The sequence below is a fragment of the Scyliorhinus torazame genome, chromosome 10 (assembly GCF_047496885.1).
Source record: "Scyliorhinus torazame isolate Kashiwa2021f chromosome 10, sScyTor2.1, whole genome shotgun sequence".
Classification (NCBI taxonomy): Eukaryota; Metazoa; Chordata; class Chondrichthyes; order Carcharhiniformes; family Scyliorhinidae; genus Scyliorhinus; species Scyliorhinus torazame.
The window spans coordinates 159,343,684-159,366,947 of record NC_092716.1 but is presented as its reverse complement, the minus strand read 5'-3'; the positions used below and the strand labels follow the sequence as shown (position 1 = coordinate 159,366,947).

Below are 23,264 nucleotides of genomic sequence, written 5' to 3'. Positions count from 1 at the left end.
CCTATGTGTTTTGTGTTTCCTTTGTTGTATTTGGGACCTTATATTTTCTTTGTATTTTGGTATTGTTAATCGGGAGTTAAAAATTGTTTAGGGGGACCGTTCGATGGCTTGGGCTGCTTCTCCCCGTTTTTCTTTTGTGGTTTTTTTCGGGCAGGTGGAAAGGGGGGCAATGGCGTTTGGAAGGATGGGGTGGGTGCGAGGGGTCCATTGTTTTATTGTTGACGCTTGGGTGAGGGGGACTCTGGCAGAGGGGGCTACCCTGCTAGCAAACTGAAGTTTGCCAGTAAACGGGAATGAGGTGGTGGGTGGGTGGGGGGAGGAAAGTGGCTGTGGCCTGCTGAACCTGTCTGCAAGTTTTGGCCTGCCCAGGAGGAGGGAATGGGGATGGGGGAAGGTGAGATCTCTTTTGCGAGGAAATGGTTGTGGGATTTATGGGATGGGGAAGGGGGGTGGGGGGGGGGGTAGTTTGCTGATAGTGACTGGCAGCTTGGCTCCATCCAATGAGTGGGATCAGCCCCTGGCCGTTCCTCGTAACCCTGCCCTTTTGAAATCGTTGATTATTTCTGTTTCCACTACCTATATGGTCAGCGAGTTCCAGGTCATGATCACTCACTGCAGAAAAAGTTCTTCCTCCTATTCCCCTTGTAACGATTGCCAAGATCTTTAATCTGTGTCCGCAGGTCCTTGTATAGTCAACTACTGGGAACAGTTTTTCTTTGTCTAAGGAGAACAACCGCATTGCATCTTGCCCTTGTTGCTTATTTGGGGCTGTTGTGGTAACATGCTAAAACATGGTTTAAAAATTTTTGTTTGCTGCAAATTCTTTCTGAAATGCTCTTTAAATCTTTGTTGGCAGCCTTCTGTTAGTTAATACTCATTTAATTTGCAGCCAGCGTTTGGATAACATTTCTGTCAGTTGATTCATTTTTCATTGGATTCCCTGCAAATGATTTACGGCAATAGTACATAATAGTCAATTGTAGAAAGGCTGGATTAATCACGGCCATAGAGCCTGGTTTGCCTTGCTGCGAGACGTGGTCAGTGAGCAGGGGGAAGAGTCGGGCGGGGGGGTGGGGAGACACGGGGTGCGGGGGGGGGGGGGGGGGGAAATGTCAGGAGGTCGGGGTCAGTCAGTGAGTTCTGGGGTTAATCTCATCAAGCAGTGTAGGGGTTTCACCTTTTGTCAACCCAAATTCGTAGTCACTGCAAAGAGCAAGTGGACATCCTTTTGTCAAAGGAAATATAGCTTTTCGGAAAGTTTTTGTATTCTGGTCAGTCTGCCAAGTTTACTGTAAATTTTATTTCTTAATAAACCTTAATTTATGACCTGACATTGAGTGGGTCTTTTCATAGTGTTCATAGGTTCTTGAGGAACACTACAAAGGATGATCCTGAGCATCCTACCTCCTATATTTTGTTTTTAAATAAAGCTGTTTAGATTATTAGGAATATGGACTTACCTGTGGAAATGTGAATGAGAGCAAGTACCAAGAGAGTGCCTGAATCTTAGCAGTGTTGAATCTGGGAGATGTGAAATCAAAACCTTGCTGGACAAATTCTTTTTGTCCAGGTAGACATTAAAGATCCTATGGCATTATTTGAAGTTGAGCAATCATCCTCTGCAAATATTACTGCTTGAACACTCAAATACTGAACCATTCATCACTGATCATAGGATCTTGTGCATAAAATGTTTGGGTGGTTTAACACTATATTTCAAGCACTTGAGTTGGTTCTGATTTGGTGCATTCCATTCATGAAGTGATGTATAAATGCAAGTCTGTGTTTCTTTGAAATAAAGAAAAGGTTTGTCAGTTCTGTTTCACTTTTTCTACAGGGAATAATGCAACTCATGTTATTATGCCACTCCATTTCATTTGTAGGAACCCACGTGAAGGAAATACATCTTGTACTTTTCATTCAGTGAGTGCAAAATCCTAATTCGTACTTTTCTTTGCATTCCATTGTACCGCTTTGCTGAATAATAGACCACATTTTTGAGGTTGGCAGGTTTTAATTGTAGGATCAAACTATACAACTTAGCCTTCAAAGAACATTGTATTTTGTGGGAGGTTACATTTGGCATTTTCATCATAGGATGCCATTAAGGCTGACAGGAAAGAATGTCTTTGGATTTGATTTTTCCACCCTACTTTCATGCAAAATGGATTGAATAATTACCTTTAATGCTTCTAAGGAGACATTTACTACATAGTGAGACAAGGGGTGAAATTTGTAAGCTTGTTCAGTGAAGTTTTTTTTTTTCCAGTTTGGTACTTGTTTTTCTTTGGCTAGCCTGCCGTATAAAATCAGCCATTTTTGCAGTGACAAAGGTAAAGCTGAATTTGGTGGTTGAACCAACCCAAATTATTCATAAACTCAGAATAAAGTCTGTTGTGTGGGTCTTCTGCACACCGTGTGTGTATATATATATACCTCCTGCTAAGTCAGATGAAATACACGAGAATAGGCGTGAAATGCAGAATATATTATTCTGCCATGGAGAAACTGCATCCATTTAAAGCTATACAATCTAAATCAGTAAACAGCTTCAGGTTAATCAGTTTAACATTGGCACAAACTAGAGGATGTCTTGCACAGACTGTTGATGGCATTTCAAATACAAAAATGTTACTGTCATTTTATTAAATCCTTGTAAGTGCTATATATTCCTTGAGCCAGCCACATAATGTTTTGAGTAAATGACCAGCTTATTGAAGAAAGCAAGAAAAGGACTGAAGTGTTTTCTCCACTAATATTAGCAATGATTTGTTCATTTTCTTTTATTGGTAGATTTTGTTTGATCTGGTGTATCTGTTTCCTCCTATTTGATTCATTGGTTTCATACTCAATTTAGTATTGTTTTGTGAATGCAGAATTTGAACCAATTGGCTGCAAGTATCATATTGGTACAGGCGGGTATGAATAACAAGATAACATAGGAAGTGCTATACCACAGTAAGGAACTATGATGTATTGTTCATGTCCCGTCTTGAGATTTGTAACATGGGTATAATACTAGCAGCTAAGCAGATTCACATCAAATTAGACCACCTTCCCTTCAGTGCCATTGCTGAGGGGAGGTGGGCTAAGTAGATGTGAATGAATTCATTACAGGATTATAGTTTTTAGGCAAGAATGTTGGGGTTGAAGCAGCAATGGTGTTCTTTAATTGCTAGCCAGTTTTCACAAAAAGTCTCAAGTCTGGATCAAGATGTTGAATATAACACTCTAGTCGGTGGAATCACTAACTCCAACCTGCTCAACATAGCATCAAAGTGAAACTGAGCACCTGTGCTGATCAGTGTTATTCAGCATGAAAGCACATGGGTGAAAAGAATCTCACCACATAAAGCATTGGGGAGGCAAATCAGTGATAAACTGACATGGAATATTTGCTGCAATCTAAAATCAAAATAAATTATATCTGCATAAAACACCGATTTTCTTTCTCTACAGCAGTACTAACAATGTTTTGATACAAGACTCAGTAATGAAGACCTGTGCGACACAGAAACACAGTGGTTAGCACTGTTGCTTCACAGCTCCAGGGTCTCAGGTTAGATTCCCAGTTTGGGTCACTGTCTGTGCGGAGTCTGCACGTTCGCCCTGTGTCTGTGTGGGTTTTCTCCGGGTACTCCCGAAAGACGTGCTGTTAGGTAATTTGGCCATTCTGAATTCTCCCTCTGTGTACCCGAACAGGCACCAGAATGTGGCGACTAGGGGCTTTTCACAGCAACTTCATTGCAGTGTTGATGTAAGCCTACTTGTGATGAGGATTATTATCAACCGATGAATAATTTTTTTAGAAAAGGACTTCAAGTTTGTCAAAAAGCAACAAGCACCGTATGTGTCCCAGTGTGGATATAGGTAACACTTCATTCACTGTTGAGGTTGGAAATTTCACGGTCCTTGCCCCCATTTTGAGGGTTCCTGATCTTAGCTTAATTTTTTAAAATAAGCCATGTTTTTCCCCTTTAAAGCAGGCACACCAAGGAGACCTGAGATGCTACTGCACATCTTTTGATAGACATGTTAAGAACAGAATAAGTCTAAAATTAGTCAGCCAAGACTCAGGAAGTCCACCTACCCAAAAGAATGGCATTGTTCAAAAGGTGAAAATGTCCAAAGTTTGTATGCTGCTCAAATAATTCAAACGTACATGAAAATATTTTTAGTTTAAATTTTCAGGTTTTCCAAAATCTTGCACTTCAACTATATTTGTTAGGGCCTCAGACTGAGAACTCATTCAAAATTGACCAAGCTCAATTTTCTTTCAACTGGCAGGAAGAATATATACGAATATGCCAGGATATTGGTCAGAAAGGGCCAATGCCCCAAACCACTCATTCATTGAAGTTTGATTCTAACACCATCTTTCAAACTGTGAATGAATCGTGAAATATGAAAACTAAGTAGGAACAAGTCCATTCAATTTCCCAAATGTAACCTGTAATATGGGCCTAGTCTCCAAAGCTTAAACCACTCCTGTTTCACCCTAAAATGAATATTGTGATGAATGTAGAAAAATGTTATGTAGATTATATTGGATATATCTGTTGCAGTATTTTTTAAAAATCCAGGTTTAACCTACAGACAGGTGGTGTGTATACAAAAGATGCAATCACGATGTCATAAAAGTATGATCATCATTCATTCCAGCCAGGTATTTCTTTACAAAGAGAGGTGGGTAACACTGTTGCTTCACAGCTCCAGGATCCCAGGTTCGATTCCCGGCTTGGGTCACTGTCTGTGTGGAGTTTGCACATTCTCCCCGTGTTTGCGTGGATTTCTCCCCCACAACCCAAAAGATGTGCAGGCTAGGTGGATTGGCCACGCTAAATTGTCCCTTAATTGGAAAAAATAATTGGTTACTCTAAAATTTATTTAAAAGAAGGGTTTCCTTGTGTTTTAAGAATTGTTTAATTGTTAATTGAAAGCTATTTACTGTGGTGTTTATGTGTTTAACGTGTCTTAAGAATAACGTTTGCTTTGATATAAAAGATACCTATTTGTCAGTGGAATCACTCCTGGAGAAAATGATCCTTTCCTCAGTTTTAAAAATTAAAAAGTGTTTGGGGTTATTGTCTGGTATCCTAACAGATAACATAACATAGAACATACAGATTAGCTAAGAGAGGGCATGAACAATCTTTGGCGGGTAGGATCAAGGAAAACCCCAAGGCCTTTTACACATATGTGAGAAATATGAGAATGACTAGAGCGAGGGTGGGTCCGATCAAGGACAGTAGCGGGAGATTGTGTATTGAGTCTGAAGAGATAGGAGAGGTCTTGAGCGAGTACTTTTCTTCTGTATTTACAAATGAGAGGGGCCATATTGTTGGAGAGGACAGTGTGAAACAGACTGGTAAGCTCGAGGAAATACTTGTTAGGAAGGAAGATGTGTTGGGCATTTTGAAAAACTTGAGGATAGACAAGTCCCCTGGGCCTGACGGGATATATCCAAGGATTCTATGGGAAGCAAGAGATGAAATTGCAAAGCCGTTGGCAATGATCAATCGTCCTCACTGTCAACAGGGGTGGTACCAGGGGATTGGAGAGTGGCGAATGTCGTGCCTCTGTTCAAAAAAGGGACTAGGGATAACCCTGGGAATTACAGGCCAGTTAGTCTTACTGCGGTGGTAGGCAAAGTCATGGAAAGGGTACTGAAGGATAGGATTTCTGAGCATCTGGGAAGACACTGCTTGATTAGGGATAGTCAGCACGGATTTGTGAGGGGTAGGTCTTGCCTTACAAGTCTTATTGAATTCTTTGAGGAGGTGACCAAGCATGTGGATGAAGGTAAAGCAGTGGATGTAGTGTACATGGATTTTAGTAAGGCATTTGATAAGGTTCCCCATGGTAGGCTTCTGCAGAAAGTAAGGAGTCATGGGATAGTGGGAAATTTGGCCAGTTGGATAACGAACTGGAAGTCAGGGAGTGGTGGTAGATGGCAAATATTCAGCCTGGATCCCAGTTACCAGTGGCGTACTGCAGGGATCAGTTCTGGGTCCTCTGCTGTTTGTGATTTTCATTAATGACTTGGATGAGGGAGTTGAAGGGTGGGTCAGTAAATTTGCAGACGATACGAAGATTAGTGGAGTTGTGGATAGTGAGAAGGGCTGTTGTCGGCTGCAAACAGACATAGATAGGATGCAGAGCTGGGCTGAGAAGTGACAGATGGAGTTTAACCCTGAAAAGTGTGAGGTTGTCCATTTTGGAAGGACAAATATGAATGCGGAATACAGGGTTAACGGTAGAGTTCTTGGCAATGTGGAGGAGCAGAGAGATCTTGGGGTCTATGGTCATACATCTTTGAAAGTTGCCACTCAAGTGGATAGAGCTGTGAAGAAGGCCTATGGTGTGCTAGCGTTCATTAACAGAGGGATTGAATTTAAGAGCCGTGAGGTGATGATGCAGCTGTACAAAACTTTGGTAAGGCCTCATTTGGAGCACTGTGTACAGTTCTGGTCGCCTCATTTTAGGAAGGATGTGGAAGCTTTGGAAAAGGTGCAAAGGAGATTTACCAGGATGTTGCCTGGAATGGAGGGTAGGTCTTAAGAGGAAAGGTTGAGGGTGCTAGGCCTTTTCTCATTAGAGCGGAGAAGGATGAGGGGCGACTTGATAGAGGTTTATAAGATGATCAGGGGAATAGATAGAGTAGACAGTCAGAGACTTTTTCCCCGGGTGGAACAAACCATTACAAGGGGACATAAGTTTAAGGTGAATGATGGAAGATTTAGGGGGGATGTCAGAGGTAGGTTCTTTACCCAGAGATTAGTGGGGGCATGGAATGCACTGCCTGTGGAAGTAGTTGAGTCGGAAACATTAGGGACCTTCAAGCAGCTATTGGATAGGTACATGGATTACGGTAAAATGATATAGTGTAGATTTATTTGTTCTTAAGAACAGCACGGTAGCATTGTGAATGGCACAGTTGCTTCGCAGCTCCAGGGTCCCAGGTTCGATTCCGGCTTGGGTCACTGTCTGTGCGGAGTCTGCACGTCCTCCCCGTGTCTGCGTGGGTTTCCTCCGGGTGCTCCGGTTTCCTCCCGCGGTCCGGGGATGTGCAGGTTGGGTGGATTGGCCATGGTGAATTGCCCTTGGTGTCCAAAATTGCCCTTAGTGTTGGGTGGAGGTGTTGACTTTGGGTGGGGTGCTCTTTCCGGGAGTCGGTACAGACTCAGTGGGCCGAATGGCCTCCTTCTGCACTGTAAATTCAATGATAATCTATGATTAATCTAGGACAACAGTTCGGCACAACATTGTGGGCCAAAGGGCCTGTTCTGTGCTATATTTTTCTATGTACAGTGCAGAAGGAGGCCATTCGGCCCATCGAGTTTGCACCGACCCACTTAAGCCCTCTCTTCCATCCTATCCCCGTAACCCAATAACCCCTCCTAACCTTTTTGGGCACTAAGGGCAATTTTAATAATAATCACTTCTTGTCACAAGTAGGCTTCAATGAAGTTACTGTGAAAAACCCCTAGTCGCCACATTCTGGCGCCTGTTCGGGGAGGCCGGTGCGGGAATTGAACTTGCGCTGCTGCCGTGTTCTGCATTACAAGCCAGCTATTTAGCCAAGTGTGCTAAACCAGTCCCTGGTTTATCGTGGCCAATCCACCTAACCTGCACGTCTTTGGACTGGGAGGGAACCGGAGCACCCGGAGGAAATCTATGCAGACACGGAGAACGTGCAGACTCCGCACAGACAGTGACCCAGCAGGGAATCGAACCTGAGACCCTGGCGCTGTGAAGCCACAGTGCTATCTACTTGTGCTGCTGTGCTGCCTAAACAAAGGATGTTGGGGTCTGTTCCAGGCCTTTAACTAAATACATTCTAAACTGTTAGTTCCTACAAAATAAAGCTAATGATGCCAGCTGAAGAACCCAAGTGTCACCGGCTGCAGCAATAATGATTTATTTTCTATAAATTGTTGATAAGACTTTAATTCCATTCATCTGCAGGGAAATATTTCAATAAATGTTGTCCTTGCAACCATTTCCTATCACATTTATTTTGGTGTGGAGTACATCTGTGTTAGATGGTCACATTCCCTTAAAAACACAAACATCTGGTGCCATTGCACTAATGATCCTATATATATATATATGTATATATATATATAAAAGTAATAATTTGAGGGAAATGCAAGTGGCTGCTTTGGACTCAGTTTATTGTATTAAAATCTGAGTTGACATCCTTCTGTTTCTTGCTGTTGTGGAAGTATGGGATCAACATGAATTTTTATTTCTTATGTTTGCTGATTAAATTTAAAATAAAATTGAAATGAGTAGTAGAACTTGTACAGTGGTTACAACTCTAATAAGGTTTAAAAAGTAATGTCCCATCAGCTTTGCTGCAGAGTCAAATTTTCTGGAACCCTACAATGCAATATGCGTACAGTACTGCACCAATCTCATAAAGTGTATTTAAATTATTCATGAACAGATAATATATATCCAACTAGCCCTTCATTGTAAATATTGGCTACATTTTTGATAGAATAATTTGAATATAAACACCACTACATGCAGATCAATATTTCTGAATGTGAAATTAGAGGGGAAACAAATCATAGCCAATTGGTGTACAGTTGTAGATAGTACTGCGGACATAATTCTGCAGCTAAGTAATAATTCAAAAGGAGGGGTACATACTAGATAATTCTGTGCAGGGGTAGAAAACAATGTTGTTCCTAAAATCTTTGTGGCGGGGCAACTGACTTTGTTGTCAATAATTATTAATGCTTGGGCTCCCATCTCATTAAGACAGTAAATATCCACACAAATCAGTATGTGTATATGCATGCATTTGAACAATCAAACAAAGAAAAACACAAGATATGACTATGCACCTACTGCGAATGGCAATAAAATATTTGAAAACTGATCTTTGGGATGTTTATTAAATCAAACATTTTCTGCTTCGTTGCTTGCATGGACAAACCCATTACACTTCCTATTGTACCAGTTATGCTTAGAAGCTGCAGGGATTTGGTAGTTTTCAGTGTCCAGGATGTTGTACCAAATTTGTCACAGATTCAAAACAAGCTTGTCCATTTTCTGAGCCTCCAAACAGAAAGAGCTCTAACTTTATCATGGGTATCAACTCTGTGCAGCTGAGCATTCTAGCCATACTGACCAATGCAGTTCATTGAAATGAATATATCTCCTTTCAACTAGGTTGTTCCATAAATATTCTATATCCCGCAAGCCAAGAAGTTCAAGACTTGGAAAAGGCAAGTTTATTTTCCAATACCACCAACTGAAAATAAATTGATGGCCAGAGATGCTCAGTTTACCAACTCACTCGTGCCAAAATTTCAAACATAGACTTGCTGATGTGCTGTTATGCTTTTGTGAGATACATACATGTCAGCACAATCTCTGCTCCTGGTTTCCTTCCCAATCTTAATCAGAACAATTCTGGCCTGAGGTTAGGAAGGATTCATACTCGGAAGTTAAATGTAGCTTTAGACTCCCAATTGAATCGTTTTTTTGCCTCTTTCCCCCGCCATTGAATACCAAGGGCAAGTGGTAGACTCCCACTTGTTTGAGATGATCATTGCCAAGCATTTGTGCTGCATGAATGTTACTTGCTTTAGGAACAAAGATATGTTTAAGTAAGTTGTATTTCTGGGTATTAGGAATAAGTTTTAGCTTTAAGTTTAATTTATATTCTTTGTTTTTGAGTTTAAAAAGGTGAAACTTGGGTCGAGTAGAGTGGAAACAGCAGGTTTGGAGCTGTTTGTACACCTGCATTTTTAATGACGTATCACAACTCATGAAGGGAGGTTAAAGCAAACACAAGATAGAGCAACAGAGAGGCCACAGGAGAACAGAAAGCTGTTGGAGGTTTACTTAGTGATGTGAGCAGTTTAAATCTCTAATTGTGTATTCTAGCAGATTGTTGATGAAAATAAGTCTCAGGACATTAGATAGTAGCTCTAAAGTTAATGTAACAATGTATGTCGAGTGAGTTCTGGATCAAGGGAGATACCAGTCTATTGGGGGAAGGAGCTGTAGCGAGCAGGTCCTAAAGATCCCAAGAAGACCTTCTAGTTAAAGGGAAAAAAACAGGAATATGGACAAGGTCCTATTAAGTGATGTCGAGAGTAACGACCAGAAGAAGGCTCTAATTTTAAAGGGAGAAGCGTAGGAAGTAGGCTTAAAGCAAAAGAGGCTTGTGAGAAACCAGAAGACCCGAGGTAATGGCCAAAGGTGCGTGACTCCTTACTGTGGAGCTGTGAAGCAGTACTGTTTCTGCTGGTATGACTGAGAAGCTTAAATGCATGTGGCGATCCAGGGGAGAGGAATAATACGTGAGACTGAAACCCGACAAGTGGATCATTGTTGAAGATTTCCAACTGAAAGCATAGTTGCGGAGGACATTCCAAGGCGATGGGGGAGTCGAGAGATCCAAAGCATCTGTTTTGAGTGGCATTTGTCACTTGGCTTCGGAGTGTGGTGTATCTGATCACAGGTAGTTTTTTGGTTTACGTGGACTGTGTACTCACAATGAACATTAAAATATCAAATTTTCTAACTTGTGTGTTTACAAATCTGCATAAATCTGTGACGGTTTAGTTGTGGGTGAAGGTGCAGTGTAATATAGTTAATCTTTTCTTGTTTAATATAAGTTTTATTCTTTTGTTAAATGTTCAGCAGCAGCCTCTGATTGTGTTCAGCAGCCATTCTCCATGACTCTAAACATATTGTAAGAAGTCTTACAACACCAGGTTAAAGTCCCAACAGATTTGTTTCAAACACTAGCTTTCGAAACACTGCTCCTTCCTCAGGTTGCAGTGCTCCGAAAGCTAGTGTTTAAAACAAACCTGTTGGACTTTAACCTGGTGTTGTAAGACTTGTTACTGTGCTCACCCCAGTCCAATGCTGGCATCTCCACATCATGGCTACCATCTAAACATACAAGCTAGATCAAGCCAGGTTCCCTCCTGAGATCTGACTTGTCCTGTGGTAACACCAGTTGGGATCATAACGTTTGTCACTTACAAAACTGAGACTAAATGTTGTCCATGTCTTGATGCATGGGGACACAGACTGAGCAGACAGTGAGTGAACTTGATTTTTTTTTGTGTGCTTACCATGAATGTATGTCTGACTCGCACAGGTGGGATGAAGAATAGTTTTTACTTAGGCTAAGGGGCATGTACTGGATAAATACTTTTTACTTGAATTAGAAATTTGTTAGGAAATGTCAGTTGCTGTCGGCTGCATTAAGATAACAAAGAATGGATGAGAGGGCACCATGCTTTATCAAATCTGTCAGTCTAAACCAATCAAATTTTAAAGTAATACATTCTTACAACGTTTTACATTTGTTCAGGAAAGAAGAGGCCATTGTTAATATTTAAATAAATTGCCATTATTAATATTTAAATAAATACCCATTGTTAATATTTAAATACGTATCCATTGGTAATACTTTCATTAGAAGAAATATTTCACCTTCATTTTTAAAGACTATTAGTTACAACTGTCGGATATTGATGTTAATCGTTATAATGGATGCTCCGGTTTCCTCCCACAGTCCAAAGATATACAGGTTAGGGGGATTGACTATGATCAATGCGTGGGGTTATGGGGATGGGGTGGGGAGTGGGCCTAGGTAGAGTGCTCTTTCAGAGGATCGATACAGACTCAATGGGCAAATAGCCTCCTTCTGCACTGTAGGTATTCAATGGTCCAACTTCTTGAATGTTTGCTTTATAGTATTTCATGTGCCTGATGATCTGAGGAAGTATTTTCCATAATCTTTGTTCTTGCTTGACATTTGCCAAGTTTTAGCCATAGAGACTAGGATGATCCCAGGTTACATCCCAGCTCTGGGTTAAATTGATTAAAAGTAGTTCAAATAACTAGGGTCACTACAACTAGCCTCAGGGTCAAAAGAAAAATCAGAACTGATTAATAGTTAATGATAAGAATGGAATTATACCAGTTTTATGTTGGACAAGGATAACAATAGGCTTGACTACGATGTGGCCAGTAATGAATTTGCTGACACTTCGTGTCAAGACATATACATCAATAACAACTGCTTTAGTTTTTAAAAAAAGGGCACATGTTTCTTCTGAGGGAGAACTTGGTGCCTTAGGAAAGAAAATGATAAAAATGCATAACTGAGTAGAATTCAGATGCAGGAATTAGAATCAATGATTAGTATTTTAGTTATAACAGAGTTATCAGTAATGGGCTCAACTCCTGTAATGGAATATTTTTACATGTTCATAGGACTAATTAAATACTAGTTGTTGTTTACTCCATGCAGTATCAGAACTGAACATGACTTACCAAATAAACAAGTTCATAAAATATGCAAGTGGCACCTGACATATTCCACACACCCTACTGCACTAATCTAAATCTTCTATCACTAACAGTTTAAGTGTGCATGATACAATTGTGAATTTTCAGCTGTCCCTTTTGCAGATTTATTAGTGCTGCGTGATTAATGATAATGTGTCAGTATGCTAGTGTGATAAGCTCTCCCACTGTGTTGATTGTCAAATTCACTCCGAGGTGTTTGCTGGCTTCTGTCAACATTAAAGGTTTTTGCAGGACAAGCAGTTTCTCTCATGTAGAGGTGCCAAGTCTGGACTTATGTTTCATCACATAAGCTCCAATGTGAAGATTGTAGTTTAGTCGGGCAGCATGGTCGGCACGGGCTTGGAGGGCCGAAGGGCCTGTTCCTGTGCTGTACATTTCTTTGTTCTTTGTTCAATCATCTCACAGAGTCAAACAGCCATTTTCTTTCATATCTCTTTTATTTTCATAAAGTCTTCAAAGAAATAAAAACACTACTGTTTTTAATAATGTTCTGATCTTTCTGCTGGTTGCTTGATGCAGTGCCCAGGAGATTTGTCTTACATTTCTGGAGACTACAGCACAATCTTGTCCGGTTGACAAACCTGTTCTCAGTCTATTAGAAAAGTTTCATGTGTTAATGGGATGAGGGATTAAATTTTCAGTACTTCTAACACTTTCAAATTTTAACTAAAAATTACATTCTGCAGATTTTTGAATAGAGTATTCAAACATTAAACATTCCATTCTAAATACTGTTTATAAGATTTCTTGTTGAACACTAAAAATCTGTGACTGTATGTGGGAAAAACCTGCATCTTTTGCAAATCCCTAATTGCCCTTGAAGGTGTTGGTGGCAACTGGGTTGCCTGCCACACCATTTCAAAGGGCAGTTGAGTTAACCATATTTCTGCAGGTCTGGAGTCAAATAATAAGCCAAACCGAGCAGTTTCTCCCCTGAACATCAGTAAACTAGGTGGGTATCCATTAGTTGCGTGGCCACTATTATTGATTCTAGCTTTTCATTCCAGGTATTCATTTTTCATTCTAGGCTTACTTAATTAACTTAAAGTGCTATCACTTTGTAAACTAGTACTTGTGTTTCTTGATGGGAATGTACGCTCATGGTGACTATCCATATATGTTAAAAACTTAGGTTTGTCCAAAGGCAAAAAAACATTTTTTTAACCATATACTAACCAACTAGAAATTTGATGGTGTGAATAGTTTATTCATGCTCCATCATCACAGACGTGACTCTTATTCTTGATTTTCCTCATAGAGCAAACATGTGATCTGAGCAAAACTTGAATTAAAAATGGTAAGAAGGTGTCAAGGGTTTATCACCCAATTGATTAAGAAAACTGAGTGTGTTGCTCAGAAAAAAAATTGAGCCCATTTCAGTCTGTCTTGCTGTCCAACATGGTCACGTTTGTTCTCAGCCAGCAGTGTGTCTATTTTACCCATGTATATAATCTAAAATATTCTGTCTTGTTGATGTCAAAACAAAGCACTGAACTGTTGTTATCTCGAAGTACTGAAACAGAAAGCATATTACAATGCAAATCAAAAGATAATTTAACACAGGTGGCTTTGCTGTATTTGCCAATGGGTTTTCTTTTGCTGGAGTTAGCTGTGTTCTCAGTGACACCATCACAACGCTTAGAATCAGTTGTATTTAACTCGGTGAGCTCTATGTACCTGTAGCTCCAAATGAGCATCATTGAGGATGAATAAATACTATGTTCAACTCAGATAATTATCTAATTAATGATAGAACAAAGCAGTTTCTCTCAGGATTAGTACCAGCTGCCTGTGTTTAAACTGATCAATTACGGTGTTGTGCTGTAAACAAGAGTGAAAATGGCTCAAATTCTCCATTTGTAATGCCTGGAATATGATTTCATTGCAAAAAGTAAATCAACATCCAGGGAAGTAATAGCTGTTTATTCTCTCAATGCTGCTGTACCCCACAAGTGTAAAAAGAGAGAGTGAGAAGTGATTAGTTTCTAGCAATACCAAGGACACACAAATAATGGACAGCTATCATGGGTCTAAAGCTACAATTAAGTCATGCTTATTTTCCGTTGCGTCTCTCATCCTATCTTAGTAATTTTTTTGTTCCTGTGTACTTTACTCAAATCAAGACCGCAGACAGACAAATCTGCATATACGTTGCTGTTATGCAGAATTTTAGGGCTTTTGACCTGTTAGATATACTGGTTTATTTTTGATTCTCTTTTTTTCACTCATTCTGTATAGGTTTCCTGTCAAGCTAATTTTTCTTTCATGTAAAACGTAACTCTCAGGTCATGCTTTGTTACAGAATGCACAATACGTTTGGTCAACATATTGGAGTCAAACATTTTGATGTACATGTGGATAATCCGAGAGATTGGGATTATTCCTACCTTTTTAATGATAATCTTTATTGTCACAAGTAGGCTTACATTAACACTGCAATGAAGTTACTGTGAAAAGCCCCTAGTCGCCACATTCCGGCGCCCATTCAGGTACACAGAGGGAGAATTCTGAATGTCCAAATGACCTAACAGTACGTCTTTTGGGACTTGTGGGAGGAAATCAGAGCACCCGGAGGAAACCCACACAGATACAGGGAGAACTCTGTGCAGACTCTGCACAGACAGTGACCCAAGCCGGGAATTGAACCTGGGGGCGCTGTGAAGCAACAGTGCTAACCACTATGTTACCATGCCGCCCTGGACCAATTAGAAAATTTACCATGTGTTTTTTGTAGGGCGTGCTGTTTAGTTGTGCCATAGAAGAACAATGAATAATTATATCAGGTGACATCTGTAAACCTACCAATGGTGCCGTTTCTTCCACTGCCAGCAGCAGATCACAAACATTTGAGTTGCAATCAGGGAAATTTCTGGCCCATTTATCATTTGCCTCCTGGAACTTTGTCTAGAATGGTTAATGAATGGGAAAGGGCGATACCTAAAGGAATATGCCCATTTGCAACCTTTCTGACAGTGTTTATCTATTGGGAGTGGGTGATATTTTCATAGAATCACTGCACTGCCGAGGCAGTCATTTGACCCATTGAGTCTGCACCAACTCTCCGAAAGAGCACCCTACCTCGGCCCACTTTGTTGCCCAATCCCGGTAATCCCACCAAATCTTAGTGGCCCATCCACCTAACCTGCATATCTTTGGATGCACATTCTTGGTTTGTGTGGGATGAATTGAGCCTCTTGTGCTGCAGCAAGGAGAATCATTTTCAGGACCTTCATTCAGTTCTGCCCTGAATGTGGCCTCCTCTGCATTCCCAGGAACCATGAATGTTTTGGTATTTATTTTTTACATAACTGGGCACTGTTGAGTCAATAGAAGACATATTTACCTGCTGGAATATGATGGTGTGATTCCCAAGAATATCTACCCTGGATATTACTTTCACCTGGAACAAAAGCAACTTTGACTTTTTAACATCTGTAATGTAGAAACAAATCAAAGGGCATTTCAAAGGAAAAAAAGTGATGGATGCCAAGTCTTTACAGGGGCAGGGGAGGTAACAAAAGCTTAGCAGGTATGAGTTTTCTGGAGGCTTGTATAAAGCAAAAGCAGTTTAAGAAAAGAGATGCATAAGAGATGTTTGAATCTGAAGACTGGAAGGTATTAGGAATCCAAGTTAATTATCATTATAAATCATGCATGTAACCAGTACTTGCACCCTTTACAAATAAATTCAGTTCCGGAGCAATTTTAAGTTTGGGCTGCTATTGATGAATAACATTTTATAGTCCATTTTATCTTGTTACATTTTCTTGCTACTTACATTGGTCTCCACTTAACTACAGATACTTAAATGCTGCCCAATGCCTGATTAAGTACAAGTATTTAGCACAAGAGTTCAAACTAACGTAAAAAGTCTCTTCAGCTTCAAGTCCTGCAGGCTCAAGAAGCTTGTGTGATGCTGTTGTGATTTAATTGTGTGGGCGTGTGTGTCTGTGGGATTGGTGTAATCTCTGCTAATTGTCTGTCATCTCACAATTCACCAGAAAAATAATGCTGTTTTGTTTTGTTGAAGTGCTCTTTACTATTGGCTTATCAGTGCCATTGGCTTTTATCATCCTCTACTATTAGCTTTTTTGTTGTGTGGTGGGTCTCTTGGCACTGGCAGCATATTTGCACTCCTCCTGTTTCTTCTCTTTTCAATATTCTCAAGCATAATATTACATTAAAAACATAAATCATCTGTGCTGTGTTGTACACAGGACCATGTGTTTCCTGTTATTGATTCACTGTGCTAATTGGTTGAAAGCCTTGAAGTGGAAAGGCTTGAGCACAATCAATTCTGGTAGTATTAGCAGCACTGTTTTAAAAAGGTTTTATTTTTCTTTGAAACATGTGTTGCCTTATTTTTAAGAATACACTTTTGTACTTCTAATGTCCAAGGTTCAGGAAAATTCAGAATTGCAATGTGATGTTCTCTGTTTTGTTTGTCAGGATGTCTTGATTACGCAGTGTTGAACAAAGAACATCAAGCTAAGTAAATGAACAAAGCTGATTTATTTACACTACTTAAATAAGATTCGAACAAGTTCCTTGGTAAAAGAATACCGAATTAAACTGTATGATATCTCGAACTACAGAACTCTCAACTATATAATTAATCTCTCTCGCGCCTAAACACCACCTCCCAGATTCCCAGGAGTCACGTCCCCATCTGGTGGCGAGCAGCATTAACATGAAATTGTTAACCCTTTGTCTTCTTTACAATATACATATTATTACAAGTAACTCACCCCCATGCTGTATATATGGAGTGAAGTTTGTTATATAAGCATCCAATGGGATTAACCACCATCAACTCCTGAAGGTTATCGATCAGGGTAATCTGCCCATGGTAATGTAGCTGTTAATTATGCCCTTTTTTGCAAGGCCCATAAGTGATCTATGACATGTGTTTTTCTAGCTCTTTTTCCAATTCAACGTGTTATACAAGTTACGAAATGAACATCTCTGAATTCTTCCCTGTAATTACAGTGCAATCATCCATGCTTCAATTACCTATCTTCCCCATTATGAACAATGATTTTCTGTGATGGATGTGGACACATTGCATCAGCTGACTCATCCTTGAACAAATCACCTTCACACGTCTAGAGAGAATAGTTAGAATTCATTGTTATTGTTGTCTCTTAGGCATCATGCAGTTGAATCAAAGTTTGAGGACTCTGCCAATTTCCATTATTTACCAGAAGGTAAGTTACGGCAGTATTCTGTTCTGAGCAACTTTGACCTGGTCTTGCATCTGTACCATACATTGATAGATTAATTTAGACTATCATTGGACTCAAATGACAACTTTTCAACTTTGTCAGGAGCAATGGAAAAAAATTGAAGGCAATCGAAAGGAGAAAAGTAACTTCAGTTGGAGGCTGCCTTTTTTGTTAAAAAAAAGTTCAACAGCATTTTTCATGTAGGCACCCATGCAGACTGTTACTTGGCTTTTGCTCTTTCCAGTGTGAAACCCAGAAATTCTTCCAGCTTTTAAATTACAGTTCTTCATAGGGGTTGAATGGAGAAGTCACCTTTCTTAACAACTTGATCTCTTAAGTCCGAAGTTCAAATTCTTCCAATTTAAGTCAGACATGGGGCCGAAACAGTTTAATGGCTTTTAAGTAGCACACACTATATTTAAACTGGTTGCGATTTTATTTTAGCCTGAGCCAGAAAACCAGAGTACAAAATGGAACGAGATAACATTTGGTGCAAATCTGCTTGTTCATTATACAGTTTCCTTCAGGGGCAGTTTTGGGAGCTGTAATAGTGATCTGTAATATCACCCATCTTACATATTTGGATTGGTGGGTGGGGAGTGGCAGCACTAAAGGTAGAAGTCTAATTGGACGGTATGCCATGATGGGTGTGCCGGATGCAGGGTTTTTACCATTAACACTTGTTAGCCAACCTGTCACTTTTGTGCAAGAATTGAAGTAACTGAAGTACAGAAAATCAGGTGGGAGCATTGAAAATGAGGTTAAACTTTAAGAATTGGTCAAAATGTTTGAGTGAAAGTAGAGCAAGCAGAAAACGAGCACAGATGGTTTGACAGTTTTTTTTGTGATCAAAAAGTACTTTGATGAAACTACCTTAAAGTTGTAACCATTTATGCAAATATGCAGTAAATGCAAAAATTGTTGTAACTACAATTGTTTTTATCATACTCAAATTTAGCTTTCACTAGTTTGTGTGTCTGTTTGCATTTGCAGTACATATGTAATTGCAGTGGGGGATTTTGAGTTAAGTAAAAACAAACTATTGTTTAGAGTAGTTAGAGTGGTTGATGTCTGAACTCCCATGGACCGAGATCTGGTTATGTACCTTTCCCAATGTAATCAATCTATTATTCTCAGCAGATTCATCTCAAATTCTGCACTACATTTTGAGAATGCAAGGATCTTCCTTCGGAATGAGATGAATGGTCTGATCACCATAGAATATGTGTACTGAAGAGATGAAGGAATGCCATGTGTGTTTAATTTATGAGTTTAGCTGTCCTTTGCCCAGAGGAAAGAGATTTCTCAAGTATTTTTGCCATAATTACCATTACAAGAAGTGACAATTTAACTGCAGTCTGAATGAAAAGCTTTGTAGGAACTTCTTACTTCATCCAGTGAACCTTACAGAATGGTTTCTATTGGAGCAAAATACCTGGAGCTGAGACAAGGTGTGACAAAGCTGCACATTAGGTGGTTAGGGAATGGAAAAATAATAGAATGCTGCAATGATCAACTTGATAGATTTAAATTCCAATTAATTACTATAAAGTGGAGCATCGTCCCATTTCAATTACCTATCAGCAACGCATCAAATGTGTTAAGAGTTGTGATATTGGGGTAATGAGCTAGAATAACTTCATGTTGCACTTGTGTGTGTGATAACATTTAAAGCTGAGAATTTTATCGCAAGTTGGTGGTTGAGGTGGTGCAGATTCCACATACTAACAACCAGCAGAACTCTCCTTCGGGTTGTTAGTGAGGCAAAGGCGAGAACATCCGCCTTCAACCCCATCTGCGATGCCAGGGAGTCCGATACCCTGAAAATGGCCAATAAGGACAAGGCTCCAGATCAATGTTATGAATCGCTGACATGATGTTAAAGCAGGAGGCCCTAAAGCTTGCCACCTTGGGACACAACCAAAACATATGGGTGTGATTAGCCAGTCCGAAAGAACACTGCTCACACGTGTCCTCCACTCCCAAAAAGAAACGACTCATCCTAGCTTGAGTTAGGTGAGCCCTATATACTACCTTGAGCTGAATTTGACTGAGTTGAGTGCAGGAGGACATGGAGTTGACCCTGCGAAGGGCCTCACACCACACATGCCCATCTAAAATAGGCCCCAGTTCTCCCTCCCATTTTACTTGCACCTCATCCTTTGACAAGATTTTCTCCGAGATGCTGGAAATACATCCCTCGCCAGACCCTGCAAGTGATAGGATACTATCCAAAAAGGAAGGTTGCGCAGTTGAAGAGAATGTCGGAAAAGTCTTCCAAACAAAATCACAAACTTGGAGGTTACGATCCAAGAACTGCACTCTGTTCTTTCTCAGTGCTAGCGAAATCCAGGACCCCTTGCCCAGTTATCCCAGGCCTACATGCAAGATTCCCAGAACCTTTCTTTGCAATGCTCGGAATACCTGATTCAAGTGCTGGTATTATTTTGTATTGAATGCTGATATTATTTTGTTTGGCCAAATTGCCTGTTATTGTGCTGAAAATACTATAGAACAATGTATAACATATAGCATCCCCTTTTTTAATAAAACCTTCAAATAATCCTGGAGAAAGTTATGTAAATAAAAGCAAAATACTGTGCATGAAATAAGAATAAAGTGCTGGAAATATTCAGCAGGCCTGGAGCTTCTGTGGCAAGAGGGTCAGAGTTAATCTTTCCAGTGGAAAATTACTCGTTTGAGGTTCCGAAAAAGAGTATGTTCAACTCAAAAGATTAACTCTTGTTTCTTTGCAGTTGCTTCCAGACCTGCTGAGTATTTCCAGCACTTTCTGTTTTTATTAACACTGTTTCAATGTTTGTGTGAGCATCAGTAACCATTTGCATTGCATCTCTGTACATCTGCTTTGTGGAGGGTCTTACACAGTTAGGCAATTTGGACATTCTGAATTCTCCCTCTGTGTCCCTGAATGTGGCGATGAGGGGCTTTTCACAGTAACTTAATTGCAATATAAGCCTACTTCTGACAGTAAAGATTATTATTATTATTATTAGAATGCTCCCCTGTTTTCATCTTCCCAACTCCACCCCCCCCCCCTCCGTCCCACCACTTCACTCTTCTGACCAATGTTTGCCTCCCGTAGCTCAAAAGGAACACAACAAAATGTCTTGGCATGTGTTTTATATATAGTAAAGTGAATAAATAATGTCAACTTAATGAAACAGTATAGGTATATGTCTTTCATATCTTGTGGTCATTTGCATATCTTTCTGGAACCTGAATAAATTTGAATATGGATATGAAGTAAGTTGTAGCAGAAAATTACTAAGTTGTAAACACAGCAACAATAGTTTTTACTGTCCTTCGAATTACTGGAAAATGTGTGCACCAGAGCCAAAGGTGTAGTCAGATTTATATTTGTTTTAAGAGATCACCTCTGCAAATTGATTTAGCAAACCTCTAGTGCACATTCAAACCAACATTGTGAAGTTGTGAGTTATGTTGAAATGCATCACTATATCAGCCATCTGACGATGTCTCTGACAAACAAAATGATTTATTGCTCTTATCCCTTCCCAAACAACGCATAACTGATAGTTGAATTTAATGAATATAATGCCTCATTAAAATTAAGGTAATGTTCAGATTCTACATTTTCCTTGTGGTACATAAAACATTGCATTTCTTCAATGGAAAAAGCGAACACCTGCAAAGCTATTTGAAGTGAGTTGAAATGAATGGCGTTATTAACTGTTTTATTTGGCATTCAACAAATGTTTGTTTCTTTTCCTTTTTTTGTGTTGAAGGGATGGAGGAGAAAGATCACGCCATCGAGCTCCAAGAAATGCGAGAATGACAGCCCCATCACTGGGACGTTTCGTTCCCCGGTAAGACCGATGAGTACATTTCTAAGTTTGGTGCCTGTTGAAATGTATTTACAGCATCAATTCAAAGTTAATGGAACTGCAAGAGTGTTGTTGGCTGTGATTGGTAGGCATCTTGAATGATTGTGAGTGCATGTTGGATATTTCAACCAAATTATCTCCTGGATGGCAAGCCACTGTAAGATCCTCCAATATTTTTGGTAATGATCTTCAAATGTTGTTTTCTCCAATTTTCTCTCCACTCTAGACAGCTGATATGTGAATCCTCTCTTCCTCTCACTTCTTCCCTGACCTCTCCCCAACCTATTAAAATTACATAGGTAGCTGAAGTATCCAATTCAGCAGATCTCTTGCTGAGGGAGAGATAGTGAGGAGCAGATGAAGAGTACAAGAAAAATCAACTTGAGTCACATACTTCCTTCTTTCCATTTTAAATCCTTCCTTTACATGGGACATGGTTAATTAATGATCGTGTACTAGAGAAAGCAAGATTTTGGTTTGCATCTCCAATACTTTACATTTTGGAGATCAGGCGCAGTGAAAGAAGAACATTACATCAACTAAAATGAAGGGTTATGAGAGTGGGGTTAAAACATTTTCTCTCTCAATTGTTGTGTCAAGTCGTTGTAGAGAAATTAAAAAGGAAATTGGCTATCCAACAAATTTATAGAGTTAATGTGGAAATGTTACCACAAGAGTGCAAGGGACACAGAAGCTGTCAGCAACATACTTTATGCACGAACATGTGCAGGATTCATGCTGCTTCTGAAGCACCTACATTACATTTCATCCTCTTGTTCTGAAACCTGTTGGAACATATGAAAGTAGATTTTCAACATTAAACTTCCAAGCTTTCCCCGTTCCAAATTTATATTTTCATGTCAAAATACTAAATTGCTACTCACTTTAAAAGAATTGATCATTTATACAAGAATGTTATTGCCCATTTGTATTTGAGCGAATATTTTACTCTTTGCAGGCGATTTCTGCTGCCCGAGTACCTTCCTTACGCTGGTATCTTCCACGAACGAGGACAGCCTGGATTAGCCACTCATTCCTCTGTCAATAGAGCCTTGGCAGGTAAATATTTTCTGTGTCTGCTGAGACATCATTAACAAATGGATCAAGAGACATTTCCTCACATTCCAGAGAAAGAAAGCCACCTTCGGTTATGTAATAATTGAGGGTGACCAGTGACCCAGTAGTCACAAGCTGTAAGGATTGCATTATCGTTTATGCAGCATGACTAATCGATTTGCTTTTCCTATTTTTGGCCTATCTAATGTAATTCTATCCATTCCATTCAAAAAAATCCTACTTCTCGGGGGCAGTACGGTGGTGGTAGTGCAGTGGTTAACACTGATGCCTCCTGGCACCGAGGACCGAGGCTCGATCCCGGCTCCGGATCACTGTCCGTAAGGAGTTTGCACGTTCTCCCCCTGTCTGCGTGGGTCTCACCCCCACTACACAAAAAGATGCGCGGGGTAGGTGAATTGGCCATCTAAATTACCCCTTAATTGGAAAAAAAAAAGAATTGTGTACTCTAGTTTTATTTTTTTTAAAGTCCTTCTCAACCCTCTTCAAAAAGTTCTCTCTTTTTGCTGACAAGGATGGTGTTTTCAAGCTACTCCAGTTGAGCAACAGACAAGCCATTGTGTTCTTGGCACCTCAAGTTTACACTTGCTTTACTTTTACCATTTATTCCAAATAATTCAACGAGGACAGTGAGTTAATTATACAAGATGTCCCAACAATTGCCTGCATCCTATAGTTTCATATACTTTATATTAATGCAGCAATGAACCAAGAGATCTTTTTAATGCTGTAGATGCTTTTTGTT

The 23,264-nt window shown here is 39.8% G+C and overlaps 1 protein-coding gene across 5 annotated transcripts in view; it reads left to right on the top strand.

The window, feature by feature from the left end:
- LOC140430996 (activating molecule in BECN1-regulated autophagy protein 1-like) overlaps positions 1-23,264 on the top strand; it is a 629,857-nt gene that overhangs the window by 216,039 nt on the left and 390,554 nt on the right. For all 5 annotated transcript variants that reach the window (XM_072518877.1, XM_072518876.1, XM_072518878.1 and 2 more), the window contains 2 exons: positions 21,347-21,427; positions 22,404-22,504. In XM_072518877.1, coding sequence (XP_072374978.1) covers positions 21,347-21,427; positions 22,404-22,504 — 182 coding nt within the window. The remainder of the gene's footprint in view (positions 1-21,346; positions 21,428-22,403; positions 22,505-23,264) is intronic.